This window comes from Octopus bimaculoides, unplaced genomic scaffold (genome assembly GCF_046866305.1).
Source record: "Octopus bimaculoides isolate indiv1 unplaced genomic scaffold, ASM4686630v1 contig73, whole genome shotgun sequence".
NCBI lineage: Eukaryota > Metazoa > Mollusca > Cephalopoda > Octopoda > Octopodidae > Octopus > Octopus bimaculoides.
In genome coordinates this window covers 47,501-63,537 of record NW_028315323.1, presented here as the reverse complement: position 1 = coordinate 63,537, position 16,037 = coordinate 47,501, and the positions used below count along the sequence as shown (strand labels likewise).

The 16,037-nt window shown below is 41.3% G+C and overlaps 1 protein-coding gene across 1 annotated transcript in view; it reads left to right on the top strand.

The window, feature by feature from the left end:
* LOC149129294 (neural cell adhesion molecule L1-like) overlaps window positions 1-16,037 on the top strand; it is a gene marked incomplete at its 3' end in the record, with an annotated part of 75,810 nt that overhangs the window by 12,664 nt on the left and 47,109 nt on the right. The window contains exons 7-9 of the mRNA XM_089346614.1: window positions 989-1,132; window positions 5,884-6,171; window positions 7,172-7,277. Coding sequence (XP_089202740.1) covers window positions 989-1,132; window positions 5,884-6,171; window positions 7,172-7,277 — 538 coding nt within the window. The remainder of the gene's footprint in view (window positions 1-988; window positions 1,133-5,883; window positions 6,172-7,171; window positions 7,278-16,037) is intronic.

The window sequence follows — 16,037 nt, the reverse complement described above, 5'->3', positions numbered from 1 at the left end:
AAATTTATTTCAACTATTAAAGTTTGAAATACAGGAAAATGTTTATCTTAATGTGTGGTATCTCTCTCTCTCTCTCACTCACCCTCTTTCTCATTGTATATTTGTGTATAGGTGAGTATATATATATATATATATATATATATATATATATATATATATATATATATACATACATACATATATATATAGCAGGATACACACACACACACACAAATATATATATATATGTATATATAATGTGTGTGTATGTGTGTGTGTTTATATATATATATAATAATATTAGGGACAAAATCCAAAATTACAGGTAAAAAACTCAATTCAAATCAATTTATAAAAAATTTAAATTAAATTGAGCTTTATAGATTATAATATATAAAAATATATAGTGTTAGGGAAAAGAACCAAGGTTCATGAACTCATCGATGAAAATCCACTATCACATATAGAAAAATTAATAATTAAAAGCACAATAAATGAGTATAATATAAAACAAAGTAAACATCATAAGATAAAGATACTATCTTTATCTTATGATATTTACTTTGTTTTATATTATACTCATTTATTGTGCTTTTAATTATTAATTTTTCTATATGTGATAGTGGATTTTCATCGATGAGTTCATGAACCTTGGTTCTTTTCCCTAACACTATATATATATATATATATATATATATATATATATATATATATATACATACATACATACAATTGAGTAGACAAACAAAAGTAGAGCACTCAACACATTTATTGGGAGTTACATGTATAGATCAAAGCAGTTTGATTCAAACTCCTCAGTACTCTGAGTATCAAGCATGATATCCAACAGCTGAGAATTAGCATCATGCTTGAAACTCAGAGTACCAAGGAGTTTGAATCAAACTGTTTGAGCTTTCTCTTTCTCTCTCTCTCTCTCTCTATATATATATATATACATAACTACATACATACAGACACACACATATGTATACACCTTTTATTTTTGCAGAATATCCCAATAAAAATAAGTTTATAGTACAGAAAACCAACCTGACTGTCATCAACCTCACACCCCAAGATTCCATGACCATCCAATGTAATATCAGTAATATCCATGGGTATATCTTCACTAATGTCTTTCTAAATGTCTTCGGTGAGTATTGAACCTGGCACACCTTGATGCAGCAGGCATTCATTCCCCTTTTTATATTCTGTTTCCTATAACTATATGTCACCACACCACCACCACCACCACGACTACTACTACTACCACCACTACCACCACCATCACCACCTCAAACTTGTGTACATTGGTATCTGTGTGCCCCCTCGTGTGTTTGCAAACTCAACTTTGCCTTACATTCTTCAAGGGTGGATAAATTCAGTACCAGTTACATACTAGGGCCAATGCAGTTCACTAATCCACACGCCTCAAAATTGCTGGTCTCGTCCCCAAATCAGAAAACATCATTAAAGGTAGCAAGCTCATGTGTTAATTATTATAAGTCTTTAGATTCTAAGTTCAAATCCTACCAAGGTCATCTTTGCCATTTATCATTTCAGAATCAATAAACATAGAGTACCAGTAAACTACTGAGGCTAATGTAATCCACTTACCCCTCCCCTCAAAACTACAGGCTTTGTGCTAAAATTAGCAAGAAATATTATTATTATTCTTTTTATTATTATTATTACTATTATTATTATTATTATTAAGATGGTGAACTGGCAGAATTGCTAGCATACTGGATGAAATGCTTTCTGGTATTTCGCCCGTTGCTGCTTTCTGAGTTCAAATGCTGCTGAGGTCAACTTTACCTTTCATGCTTTTGGGGCTGATAAAATAAGTACCAGTTAAATACTGAGGTTGATGTAATGAACTCACCGGTGGTGAGCTGGCAGAATCGTTTAGCAAGCTGGACAAAATGCTTAGCAGTATTTCGCCTGTTGTTACATTCTGAGTACAAATTCTGCCAAAGTCGACTTTACCTTTCATCTTTTTGGGGTCAATAAAATAAGTACCAGTTGAACACTGAGGTCGATGTAATTGACTCATCCCCACCTCCCCACCAAGCTACCCTTGTGACAAAAATTTGAAAGAATAATTATTATTATTATTATTAAGGTAGTGAGCTGGCAAAATTGTTAGGATGCAGAACAAAATGCTTAGCAACATTATTATTATTATTATTATTATTATTTATTATTATTCAGTAGTTTTATTTTTATAAGGTGCTTTCACTTCACTACCGAGCACAGCTTTGTGTGCCTTGGGTATGTATCATTATCATTATTATTATAATTATTATTTATTAGTAATTATTATTATTATTATTATTATTATTATTATTATTATTATTCTACATTCTTAATTTACAGCCGAGCCCCAGACATGCTAGAAGACAAGGAGAAAACCCAGAAGCATGCTGCGGGTCAATCAATAAACATTACATGCAGGACAACTGGCGGTGATTCGGTGCATGTGCACTGGTCAAAAGACGGCAAACAGGTGATTGGTGGCAGGTACCAGACACTGAGCAACGGCAATCTAAACATCAAGGTCAGTAGTAGTAGTAGTAGTAGTAGTAGTGATTTGGGCTTGGAGGGAATGTTATGAAGACATTGAATTTATAGGCTGTACTGGTATTGAGATGCTCTGCTCCTTTTACAAAATGGACAATGACAGGGCTACAGGAGTAAGGTTAAATAGAGGACATGCAAAGTTGCTCAAGATGCACGATGCACATCACTCTACAAGTAACACCCACAGGCTCTACCTACCAAGAAAGAAGGATGGAGGGGATTGTGAAGCATACAAGACACAAATAGCCCTTGGATATGAGTTTCAAATACAATATTGTGGAAAAGAAGACAAAAGTATTAACCATCTCTTGAGTAAATACAGGAAGCTAGCACAAAAAGAGTAGTAAGTACAGGTATGACTGTATCAGTAGAAATGTGCATTAGAGTGTTACCCTGGTTTGTGGATTCAAAGTAATAGAAAAGTGGTATGAACTTGAGCCACAGGTTGTGATAGTGACTGATAATTGCACGATTTTAGGAAATTTTATCCATAATCAGATTGGAGCCTGGTGTAGCCATCTGGTTTCACCAGTCTTCAGTCAAATCGTCCAACCCATGCTAGCATGGAAAGCGGACGTTAAATGATGATGATGATGATGATGAAAGTCTGGTTATATTCTTTTCTACTCTAGGCACAAGATCAAAAATTTGTGGGGAGGGAGCTCAGTCAATTAGCTTGACCCCAGTATGCAACTGGTACTTAATATATCGACCCCGTAAAGATGAAAAGCGAAGTCAACGTCAGCGGAATTTGAACTCAGAACATTTGATGACAACAAATATCTTCACATCTCAAGAATCTTTTCTTGAGATCTTGCAGACTACATGATGGCACTTCCCTGTCAGCAGGTTGAAAATGCAAGTCTCAATTCCAAAATCTTCTAGCCTCTAATGTAGCAGTTTTGGTGTTGTGCCAAGTGCACCAGTTACCACAGCGACAACTGTCATTTTAGTCTTGCACAATCTCTTCATCTTTCTACCTAATTCCTCATAATTCTTAATTTTCTCAATTTCTTTGTTATCCTTTATATTATTGTATGGTATTGCAAAATCTATGATCTTATGCTGTTTGTTTATCATCTTTTGTCCTTTACAATCATATCCGGTCTTCTTGCTTCCACTTTCTCTGACATATTTCTCGAACTTGGTTGTTAACACTCCATTATCATGATTATTATTATTATTATTATTACGATGAAAGTAAACAAAGTTTGTTTTAGAAGCGTTGAGATGTATTGAAAGATACAGAAATAAATGTTTTTATTCTCAAACGCGTGATAATGCTAATAAATAGCGTGATCAGGATAAATTATCCGTATATTGCAGAAAAATACGTTACCGGCCAGCCATGAGACTCGAACTCACATCCCTGTGATTATGCATCAGGTGCTTTACCATTAAGCTAAACTGCCCAGTATCATCATCATTAACAAGCAACTGGATTTGTACTCTTCCAGTAGACCAGGCTTGCTATTGCTGTCACTTTCTTTCGTAGATGGTCACAATGTGGTTGTGGCGTTGGTTGCAGATTAGTGGAGGTGACCAAGTCAAGTTTGCCCATATGAACTTGGTGTCTGGGCAAGGATCTATTTAACTTACACCCAAACCTATAATGGGAAAGTCTACTTCAGCACAATTTGAACTAAAAAGGCAAAGATTCTGAATGAATACTACAAGGTAACTTAAGTAGAGTTGACCATGTGCATATTTGAACAAGGTCTCTGGTTTGAGAATAATCTCTTCCCTCTCCGCCCTACATACGCACAAATATCTTAACCCTTTTGATACCAACCCAGCTGAAACCGCCTCTGGCTCTGTAGTACAAATGTCTTGTTTTCATAAGTTTTGAATTAAAATCTTCCACCAAACCTTAGTCACAATTTATGTTCCTAAAACTAACTGAATGATAACTAAGTTATTTTACTAAATTCTTTGTTATATTTAAAGTAATTGAAAGAAACACAGAGCATTTCAAAATAAATACAGTAATGAAGGGGTTAAAGACCCTGAAAATAGATAACGGGTGCAGGCCATCAACCAATTAAATCATTAAAGTTAACAACAAAAAGAAAAAAATAGTTCCACAATTCTCAGAATTTATATTCCACTAATTTTTCTGCATTGTTCTGACAATCTCCTCAGAATTTGGTCTTAGCAGATTCCGGCATCTATCGTTGTAATGCTAGCAACAAGTATGGAATGGTTTCAGCAACAAGGACACTTATAGTTCGATGTGAGTATATTTATTTGTCACTTATTTCCTTCCCACCCATCTGTCTAGGATGTTACTAGCTAACACGGGCACTCCAATGTCTGCAAGAGCCATATTTCACTTTGTATGTCTACTCCAGGATGCTGATGGAGAACTGCTCCTTATTTATACATAAACCATGCATCTTTGCAGACAAGACAAAATTTAAACACTTTCCAGTAGATTTGTTGGTGTGTAAAGGGGAAGATGCAAAACTCACATGTGTTGTCATGACTGACCCTATGCAGATTGACAATCTGCATGTTGTTTGGTTCAAGGATGATGATATCATAGCCATTGATGAGAAGAGAATCATCCAGAAGCCCAAAGACAATTCATTGATCATCAGGAGTGTAAAACAAAGGGATGCTGGCCTCTATTCATGTGTGGCCACAAATGGATTGGATTTTATCAAAGCGTTTGCCCGTCTCCAAGTAAGAGGTAGGTTCATTTTACATGTATGTGTGCCATTCTCCCACTCTCCAGTTGTCACCTATGTCTGTGTTCCCCAGGATTCAATTCTAACTATGAGACTGGTCCTTCAATAAAGTAACAGATACGGATGGTGATTAGCTAGGAGTGTAATTTGCAGTCACAAGTTTCTGAGTTCAATCTCTCTGTAAGGTATCTTGGACAAGAAACATATATATATATATATATATGTTTCTTGTCCAAGATACCTTACAGAGAGATTGAACTCATATATATGCATATGTATGTATAAATATATATATGCATATAAATGTATGTATATATGTAAAAAAAAAATTAGTGAAAAGAGTTGAGAAAAATTTTTCCAAAATTCCATGTGAAATATATGGAAAAGAAGGAAAATGCACAAAAATGTTATGTTGGGAAAAATATATTTATGAAATAAAAAATATTTACATAGTCAACCAGTTTCGCTTCTACTCTTCATAATGAAGTAGTTAATGTTAATGTTATAATTTCATGCTATCATAAGTTGTCATTCTACATCAGTAGATCAGATATTTTGTAAGACACAGACACACGCACACACACACGGATGTATATACATACACACAAACATAATTCATATTTCATTGCAGTCAAGATAAGAATTGAAGTCTCTCCATCGAATCTGGAGGTGAACAAAGAGGCAGATGCAAAGTTCATGTGTGCTGCCACAACTGACTCCATGGAGGTCAACAACCTGCAGATCACATGGCTGAAGGATGATAAGGTCATAGACATTGATGAGGAAAGAGTCATCCAGAATTACAAAACTGGTTCATTGACCATCAGGAATGTAACCAGAAATGATGTTGGCCGCTATACATGTGTGGCCACAAATGGATTGAATGTTGTCAATGCCTCAGCCCTTCTCACAATCAAAGGTAAGCTCATTTTGTTCACCCACACACATATATAAGCATCAGCTTAAAAGTTCATGGGCTGACCAAGATAAATGAGGTTTATTTTTCAACATAATTACCCTTGTGGTCCACACACTGCTCAGATCCCATTGGCAAAAAAGTTTTCATCCTGTTGCTTAAAAATGTCAGCAAAAGCAAATATGAAGTTGATCAAGAGCAGATTTGGTGTCATCACTGCAATACTAGTTTCCAGCAAAGAGTTTCTTCATTTTGGGGAATGGATGATTGTCAAATGGGGCTTATATTCAGAATAGGGATGGTGATCAACTATTCCAAAACCACAGTGATGCACAGCAGCCATTGAAAGTAAGGACTTGTGTGCTGGGGAATTGTCTTAATAAAACAAGAGCACTTTTGTTAGTTTTCCTAGGAGTTTGGTCTTCATAGCCCTTCATAACTGCCTCATGTATGCATATGTATGAAAGTTTGAGTGTGTGTATGTTTGTGTCTCATTCTCTTGTTATCATGTGATTGTTGCAAATGAAAGTTGATCATTTCTTCCATTTTACAAAAACATAAGGTGACAAGCTGGCTGAACTGTGAGAACACTGAACAAAATACTTAGCAGTATTTCGTCCTTTACATTCTAAGTCCAAATTCTACCAAGGTTGACTTGGCCTATCATCAACGAGTCCAGAGTCAATAAAAAAAAAATGACCAGTTAAGTAATGGGGCCGATATAACTGATTAGTTCCCTCTCCTCAAAAAGTAATGGCCCTGTGCTGAAATTTGAAAATATATTTGGCAAAACCATGTCTTGCTACCTATAGAGAAATATTACTTTATTTGGAAATAGGTGAGTGCTGGCAACAGGAAGAGCATCCAGCTATGGAAATTCTGCCTTAATAAACTATGTTTGACTCATGCAAGCATGAGGCATGGGTCTTATGATGCTGCTGCTGATTAGATTATGATGATTATGTGTGTGTATGATAGTGATGCTCTTCTCTTTCAGTTACAGGTACCCAGCCACCTGTGATGTTAATCAACCTACCTGCCCAGGTACTGTTTAAAGAGTCAGAGATTGTGGCACTTCCATGCAAGGCCAGTGGTGAACCACAACCTACGTAAGTATTGTTGTTTGAGTGTAGTGGGGGTGGTGTAGTCGTGTGATTGTGGTGGTGGCAGTGTGGACATGATAATTTTGTGGTGTGCAGATATGTGGTGGTGTAGTGGAAGGAGATGCTGTAGGGAGAAGGGTTTTATGAAAAGTATTACACCTTCTTTCTCTCCTTCTTTCCCTTTCTTTCTCAGCACATATATATATATATATATATATCTATATATATATATATATATATATATATATATATCCCTTCTCCGCTGACATACTACGACGAAGTATCCAAGATGCAGATAAGATAGAGATTTTTATTTATTTACGGCCTCAAACATCTCATACCTTCACGCTTTAGTCTGCCCCCTATTATTTATCTTGCTTCTCTCCATGAAATTCAATTGAATTCAGTTGTTGTCTTAAATTCATACTTATTCATTTTCTAAGCTTCCTAAATTCATGCTACGTTATATTCTATTCACCTAGAATTCATTGCTCCTTTAAAAATTACGATTTATGCATTGTTGTCTCTCAAATATTTAAAATCTACAATTAAGAGACCTATCTACTCGCTGACGGTAATCCGCCCTCCCACCCCCTCCACCGGAAGTTCATTCCTCTGTCATCCTGTCATCCTCGGCTGTCTCCCGGAACCCATCTAGTGGCCTTGGCCATCCTCTCCCCTACCTTTGGGTAGCGCATTAAGTTTGAGAAATGTTTGCAGGTTGTAGGTACTGTTTTGCTTATGAATTCTTCCAATTGCAAGTTTTCTTTTCAGGTACACGACACTACTTTTCCCCTTCCCAGGCTACAGGCCCACACCCCAAACACCCATACTGTTAGGATTGGCACTCTCAACGTCGGCACGCTGAAAGGTAGATCTGGTGAAATTGTTGAGATGCTTGAACGGAGACGCGTAGATATGTGCTGCATCCAGGAAGTAAGATGGAGAGGAGGTTCTGCGAGGTTCCTCACAGGCAAAGAACACAGGTACAAGATTTTCTGGGCAGGGAACACTGACGGGGTCGGGGGCGTAGGAATACTTCTAGCGGAGAAATGGGTGGATAAGGTAATCGAGGTCGTTAGAGTAAGTGACAGAGTACTTAAGATCAGACTAGTGCTTCATCATAGATTAGCTACTGTCATCTCAGCCTATGCACCTCAACCGGGGCTACCAGATGGTCTGAAAGACCAATTCTATGACACCCTCTTGCAAACTACCTCGTCGACGAGTGACAGGGACCTTCTCTTTGTGGCTGGAGACTTCAATGGTCATGTCGGACGTCGTGCTGGAGACTTCCATGGCATACATGGAGGCTATGGCTTCGGTTCCCGCAACGAGGAGGGAACCAGACTGCTGGAGTTCTGTGATGCAACCGATCTTATGGTCTGCAATACCAACTTCAGGAAACCTGCCAGTCACCTAGTCACCTACCGCTCCGGCAGACACTCTAGCCAAATCGACTACATCCTCGCCAGAAATAGGGAAAGAGGGCGGCTTATAAATGCCAAAACCTACCCTGGCGAAGAATGTACCCCACAACATAGATTAGTAGTTAGCGACTTTGGGATCAAGGCAAAATGGGTGCCCAGAATTCGACAGGCTTGGAGGAGAAGGGTGTGGAAGCTTAAAGACCCTGCAAACGGACAGAGACTTAGAGACAAGTTACTTGAAGCATTTAACGAAATAGAAGGGGATATAGCATCATACAACGTGGAAGACAATTGGAGATTTCTGCGGGACAACCTGTTGAAAGCCACCGACCAGATTTGTGGGTGGTGTAAGGTCCCCTCCCGACCCAGAGTAACGTGGTGGTGGAACAAGGAGGTAGACAGGGCTATTAGACAAAAGAAACAGGCTTGGAAGGACTGGAAGAACGGTGGTAGCAGGGAATTGTACCAATGTGCCAGAAGGGAGGCTAGGCGACAGGTTTATTTAGCCAGAGGGGAAGCAGATAAGGAAAGATTTGCCAATGTTCTGCGCTGTGAGGACCAAAGACTCGAGGTATTTCGTGTTGCAAGACAGTGTAGGAGAGAGAATAGTGATGTTGTAGGAGAGAAATGTGTTCGCATGGATGATGGTACGCCTGCATTAAATGAGGATGCAAAGAAAGAGGTCTGGAGATGCCACTACAATAGATTGCTTAATAAAGAGAATGAATGGGAGAAAGAGAGCCTGCCGTATGTCGACCCAATAGAGGGACCAGCTATCCGAGTTGATAGTACCAGGGTAGATAAAGCAATTAAGAGTATGAAGACCGGGAAAGCCCCCGGCCCATCAGGAATCACTGCAGAGATGCTCAAAATATCTGGCAGTGTTGGCTATAGCCTAGTCACCCGTATTACGAACCAGGTGATACACGAAGGAGTCATACCCAATGACTGGTGTAGCAGCATCATAGTCAACTGCTACAAAGGTAAAGGTGACGCTTTAGATACAAATAATTACAGAGGCATCAAGCTGTTAGATCAGGTTATGAAAGTTACAGAGAGGGTCATCATCATCATCATCATCGTTTAACGTCCGCTTTCCATGCTAGCATGGGTTGGACGATTTGACTGAGGACTGGTGAAACCGGATGGCAACACCAGGCTCCAGTCTGATTTGGCAGAGTTTCTACAGCTGGATGCCCTTCCTAACGCCAACCACTCAGAGAGTGTAGTGGGTGCTTTTACGTGTCACCCGCACGAAAACAGCCACGCTCGAAATGGTGTCTTTTATGTGCCACCCGCACAAGCCAGTCCAGGGGCACTGGCAACGATCTCGCTCGAAAATCCTACAGGAGCCAGTCAGGCGGTACTGGCAACGGCCACGCTCAAAATGGTGCATCTCATGTGCCACCCGCACAAGAGCCAGTCCAGGGGCACTGGCAACGATCTTACTTGGCTTGCCGGGTCTTCTCACGCACAGCCCATTTCCAAAGGTCTCGGTCCGTAGTCATCGCCTCGGTGAGGCCCAATGTACGAAGGTCTTGCCTCACCACCTCAGCCCAGGTCTTCCTGGGCCTACCTCTTCCACGGGTTCCCTCAACTGTTAGGGTGTGGCACTTTTTCACGCAGCTATCCTCCTCCATTCTCACCACATGTCCATACCAGCGCAATCGTCTCTCTTGCACGCCACAACTGATGCTTCTAATGTTCAGCTTTTCTCTCAAGATACTTACACTCTGACGGGTATTCACATTGACATTACACATCCAACGGAGCATACTGGCTTCATTCCTTGCGAGCTTACGTATGTCCTCAGCAGTTACAGCCCATGTTTCACTGCCATGTAGCATGGTTGTTCGTACGCATGCGTCATACAGTCTGCCTTTTACTCTGAGTGAGAGTCCCTTTGTCGCCAGCAGGGGTAAGAGCTCTCTAAACTTTGCCCAGGCTATTCTTATTCTAGCAGCTACACTTTCAGCGCACCCACCCCCACTACTAACTTGGTCGCCCAGATAGCGGAAGCTATCGACTACCTCTAGTTTTTCACCCTGGAATGAGATAGAAGTTGTTTCCTGTTTGTTTGCAGTCTTTATTGCACCTGAACATCTGCCACAAACAAAAACTAACTTGCTAGTTAACCTGCCTTTGATGTTGCTGCACCTCTTATGTGTCCATAGCTTGCACCGGGTACATCTAATTAGGGAGCGAATCAATTTAGATGAGATGCAGTTTGGGTTCGTGCCAGGTAAAAGCACTACTGATGCCTTATTTCTAGTGAGACAGTTGCAGGAGAAATACCTAGCTAAGGATAAACCTCTGTACCTGGCTTTCGTTGACATGGAGAAAGCCTTTGACAGGGTCCCCCGATCCCTTATCTGGTGGTCAATGAGGAAACTTGGGATAGAAGAATGGTTAGTGAGAGCTGTGCGAGCCATGTACAGAGATGGTGCCAGTAAGGTGAGGGTTGGAAATGAGTACAGCAATGAATTCCGGGTAGAGGTAGGGGTCCACCAAGGTTCCGTCCTCAGCCCCCTCTTATTTACCATAGTCCTCCAGGCAATCACAGAGGAGTTCAAGACAGGTTGCCCCTGGGAGCTCCTCTATGCTGATGACCTTGCCCTAATTGCGGAGTCACTATCAGAACTAGAGGAGAAGTTTCAGGTGTGGAAGCAAGGTCTAGAATTGAAGGGCCTTAGAGTCAACCTAGCTAAAACCAAAATCCTAATAAGTAGGAAGGTAGATAAAACACAAACCCCTTCAGGTAGATGGCCCTGCTCAGTATGTAGAAAAGGAGTAGGTAGTAACTCTATAAGATGTACCCGGTGCAAGCTATGGACACATAAGAGGTGCAGCAACATCAAAGGCAGGTTAACTAGCAAGTTAGTTTTTGTTTGTGGCAGATGTTCAGGTGCAATAAAGACTGTAAACAAACAGGAAACAACTTCTATCTCATTCCAGGGTGAAAAACTAGAGGTAGTTGATAGCTTCCGCTATCTGGGCGACCAAGTTAGTAGTGGGGGTGGGTGCGCTGAAAGTGTAGCTGCTAGAATAAGAATAGCCTGGGCAAAGTTTAGAGAGCTCTTACCCCTGCTGGCGACAAAGGGACTCTCACTCAGAGTAAAAGGCAGACTGTATGACGCATGCGTACGAACAAGCATGCTACATGGCAGTGAAACATGGGCTGTAACTGCTGAGGACATACGCAAGCTCGCAAGGAATGAAGCCAGTATGCTCCGTTGGATGTGTAATGTCAATGTGAATACCCGTCAGAGTGTAAGTATCTTGAGAGAAAAGCTGAACATTAGAAGCATCAGTTGTGGCGTGCAAGAGAGACGATTGCGCTGGTATGGACATGTGGTGAGAATGGATGAGGATAGCTGCATGAAAAAGTGCCACACCCTAACAGTTGAGGGAACCCGTGGAAGAGGTAGGCCCAGGAAGACCTGGGCTGAGGTGGTGAGGCAAGACCTTCGTACATTGGGCCTCACCGAGGCGATGACTACTGACCGAGACCTTTGGAAATGTGCTGTGCGTGAGAAGACCCGGCAAGCCAAGTAAGATCGTTGCCAGTGCCCCTGGACTGGTTCTTGTGCGGGTGGCACATGAGATGCACCATTTTGAGCGTGGCCGTTGCCAGTACCGCCTGACTGGCTCCCGTAGGATTTTCGAGCGAGATCGTTGCCAGTGCCCCTGGACTGGCTTGTGCAGGTGGCACATAAAAGACACCATTTCGAGCGTGGCCGATTTCGTGCGGGTGACACGTAAAAGCACCCACTACACTCTCTGAGTGGTTGGCGTTAGGAAGGGCATCCAGCTGTAGAAACTCTGCCAAATCAGACTGGAGCCTGGTGTTGCCATCCGGTTTCACCAGTCCTCAGTCAAATCGTCCAACCCATGCTAGCATGGAAAGCGGACGTTAAACGATGATGATGATGATGATGATATATATATTTCCAAACCAAGCTAAAATGCTGCTTTCATTGAGAATCTCTGTAGTAATAATGATATAAGCACCAGTGAAATGAACAATATTTTAACATCAATCATCACAAAAGCTGCAGTGGAAACAATTGGCAAACACAATCCTAATAGTAAAAACTCACCATGGGTTTCAGAAGTCACATTGAAGCTGATAGATAATAGCAATAATTTGAAGATGAAATACCTCAGACAAAATTAATCTCATTGTGAAAATCCCCCCCCCCTTTCCCTTCCAACTTCTTCAATTTTGACTTTTTCCCCCCAACACTAATCCTAACACCGTAACCGTAAGTACAGATATGTGTCAAACTAAAGCGTTTGACCCGGTGACTAAAATAAATTTTCAAAAATTAGTCTAATAGGTGTAAAACAACTTGCTGGGAACGAATATGAAGAAAAAAATGCGCGCTCACGAACAGTGGGGTGGGGAGAGGACTCGGAACATTCACATCGCCACACATCGTCAGTCCATGGCATCTAAACTATGGTGTTTGACCCGAGCTCAAAAACAAAAAATAATTAGTGTAATAAGTGTAAAACAACTTGCTGTGAATATATATTTATACGCACACATATATATATATATATATACACACACATATATATATATATATATATACACACAAACATATATATATATATACACACACACATATATATATATACACACACACATATATATATATACACACACACATATATATATATATACACACACACATATATATATATACACACACACATATATATATACACACACACACATATATATATATATATACACACACACATATATATATACACACACACACATATATATATGCACGGGAGAAAGAGAGCCTGCCTTATGTCGACCCAATAGAGGGACCAGCTATCCGAGTTGATAGTACCAGGGTAGATAAAGCAATTAAGAGTATGAAGACCGGGAAAGCCCCCGGCCCATCAGGAATCACTGCAGAGATGCTCAAAATATCTGGCAGTATTGGCTATAGCCTAGTCACCCGTATTACGAACCAGGTGATACACGAAGGAGTCATACCCTATGACTGGTGTAGCAGCATCATAGTCAACTGCTACAAAGGTAAAGGGCACGCTTTAGATACAAATAATTACAGAGGCATCAAGCTGTTAGATCAGGTTATGAAAGTTACAGAGAGGGTCATAGCCCAACTAATTAGGGAGCGAATCAATTTAGATGAGATGCAGTTTGGGTTCGTGCCAGGTAAAAGCACTACTGATGCCTTATTTCTAGTGAGACAGTTGCAGGAGAAATACCTAGCTAAGGATAAACCTCTGTACCTGGCTTTCGTTGACATGGAGAAAGCCTTTGACAGGGTCCCCCGATCCCTTATCTGGTGGTCAATGAGGAAACTTGGGATAGAAGAATGGTTAGTGAGAGCTGTGCGAGCCATGTACAGAGATGGTGCCAGTAAGGTGAGGGTTGGAAATGAGTACAGCAATGAATTCCGGGTAGAGGTAGGGGTCCACCAAGGTTCCGTCCTCAGCCCCCTCTTATTTACCATAGTCCTCCAGGCAATCACAGAGGAGTTCAAGACAGGTTGCCCCTGGGAGCTCCTCTATGCTGATGACCTTGCCCTAATTGCGGAGTCACTATCAGAACTAGAGGAGAAGTTTCAGGTGTGGAAGCAAGGTCTAGAATTGAAGGGCCTTAGAGTCAACCTAGCTAAAACCAAAATCCTAATAAGTAGGAAGGTAGATAAAACACAAACCCCTTCAGGTAGATGGCCCTGCTCAGTATGTAGAAAAGGAGTAGGTAGTAACTCTATAAGATGTACCCGGTGCAAGCTATGGACACATAAGAGGTGCAGCAACATCAAAGGCAGGTTAACTAGCAAGTTAGTTTTTGTTTGTGGCAGATGTTCAGGTGCAATAAAGACTGCAAACAAACAGGAAACAACTTCTATCTCATTCCAGGGTGAAAAACTAGAGGTAGTCGATAGCTTCCGCTATCTGGGCGACCAAGTTAGTAGTGGGGTGGGTGCGCTGAAAGTGTAGCTGCTAGAATAAGAATAGCCTGGGCAAAGTTTAGAGAGCTCTTACCCCTGCTGGCGACAAAGGGACTCTCACTCAGAGTAAAAGGCAGACTGTATGACGCATGCGTACGAACAACCATGCTCCATGGCAGTGAAACATGGGCTGTAACTGCTGAGGACATACGTAAGCTCGCAAGGAATGAAGCCAGTATGCTCCGTTGGATGTGTAATGTCAATGTGAATACCCGTCAGAGTGTAGGTATCTTGAGAGAAAAGCTGAACATTAGAAGCATCAGTTGTGGCGTGCAAGAGAGACGATTGCGCTGGTATGGACATGTGGTGAGAATGGAGGAGGATAGCTGCGTGAAAAAGTGCCACACCCTAACAGTTGAGGGAACCCGTGGAAGAGGTAGGCCCAGGAAGACCTGGGCTGAGGTGGTGAGGCAAGACCTTCGTACATTGGGCCTCACCGAGGCGATGACTACGGACCGAGACCTTTGGAAATGTGCTGTGCGTGAGAAGACCCGGCAAGCCAAGTAAGATCGTTGCCAGTGCCCCTGGACTGGTTCTTGTGCGGGTGGCACATGAGATGCACCATTTTGAGCGTGGCCGTTGCCAGTACCGCCTGACTGGCTCTTGTAGGATTTTCGAGCGAGATCGTTGCCAGTGCCCCTGGACTGGCTTGTGCGGGTGGCACATAAAAGACACCATTTCGAGCGTGGCCGTTTTCGTGCGGGTGACACGTAAAAGCACCCACTACACTCTCTGAGTGGTTGGCGTTAGGAAGGGCATCCAGCTGTAGAAACTCTGCCAAATCGGACTGGAGCCTGGTGTTGCCATCCGGTTTCACCAGTCCTCAGTCAAATCGTCCAACCCATGCTAGCATGGAAAGCGGACGTTAAACGATGATGATGATGATGATGATGATACACACACATATATATATACATACACATATATATATACATACACATACTCAAATTCGGTATGCGACACCCTAGTTATATACATAAGACAACATAATATAGTCATATGCAATGCATATTGCCCACCGGATGCTCCAAACCACATAGGCAAATTTGAAGATTGCCTCGCTAGAATTAAAGAAATCCTCATGAAACTGGAACACCATGTGACCATATTTCTTATGGGTGATTTCAACTTCCCCAACGTCAAATGGCCCGAAGGTCTCATACTCTCAGGAATGACTTATCGCAAGCAAGCACAGGTGGAATGCCTGCTCAACCTCACCAATGCCCTATTCATGGAGCAAACTGTTCTCAGACCAACTAGAGCGAATAACATTCTAGATCTCTGCTTCACGAACAATACGGACATCATTCATGATGTGAAAGTGACGCCGA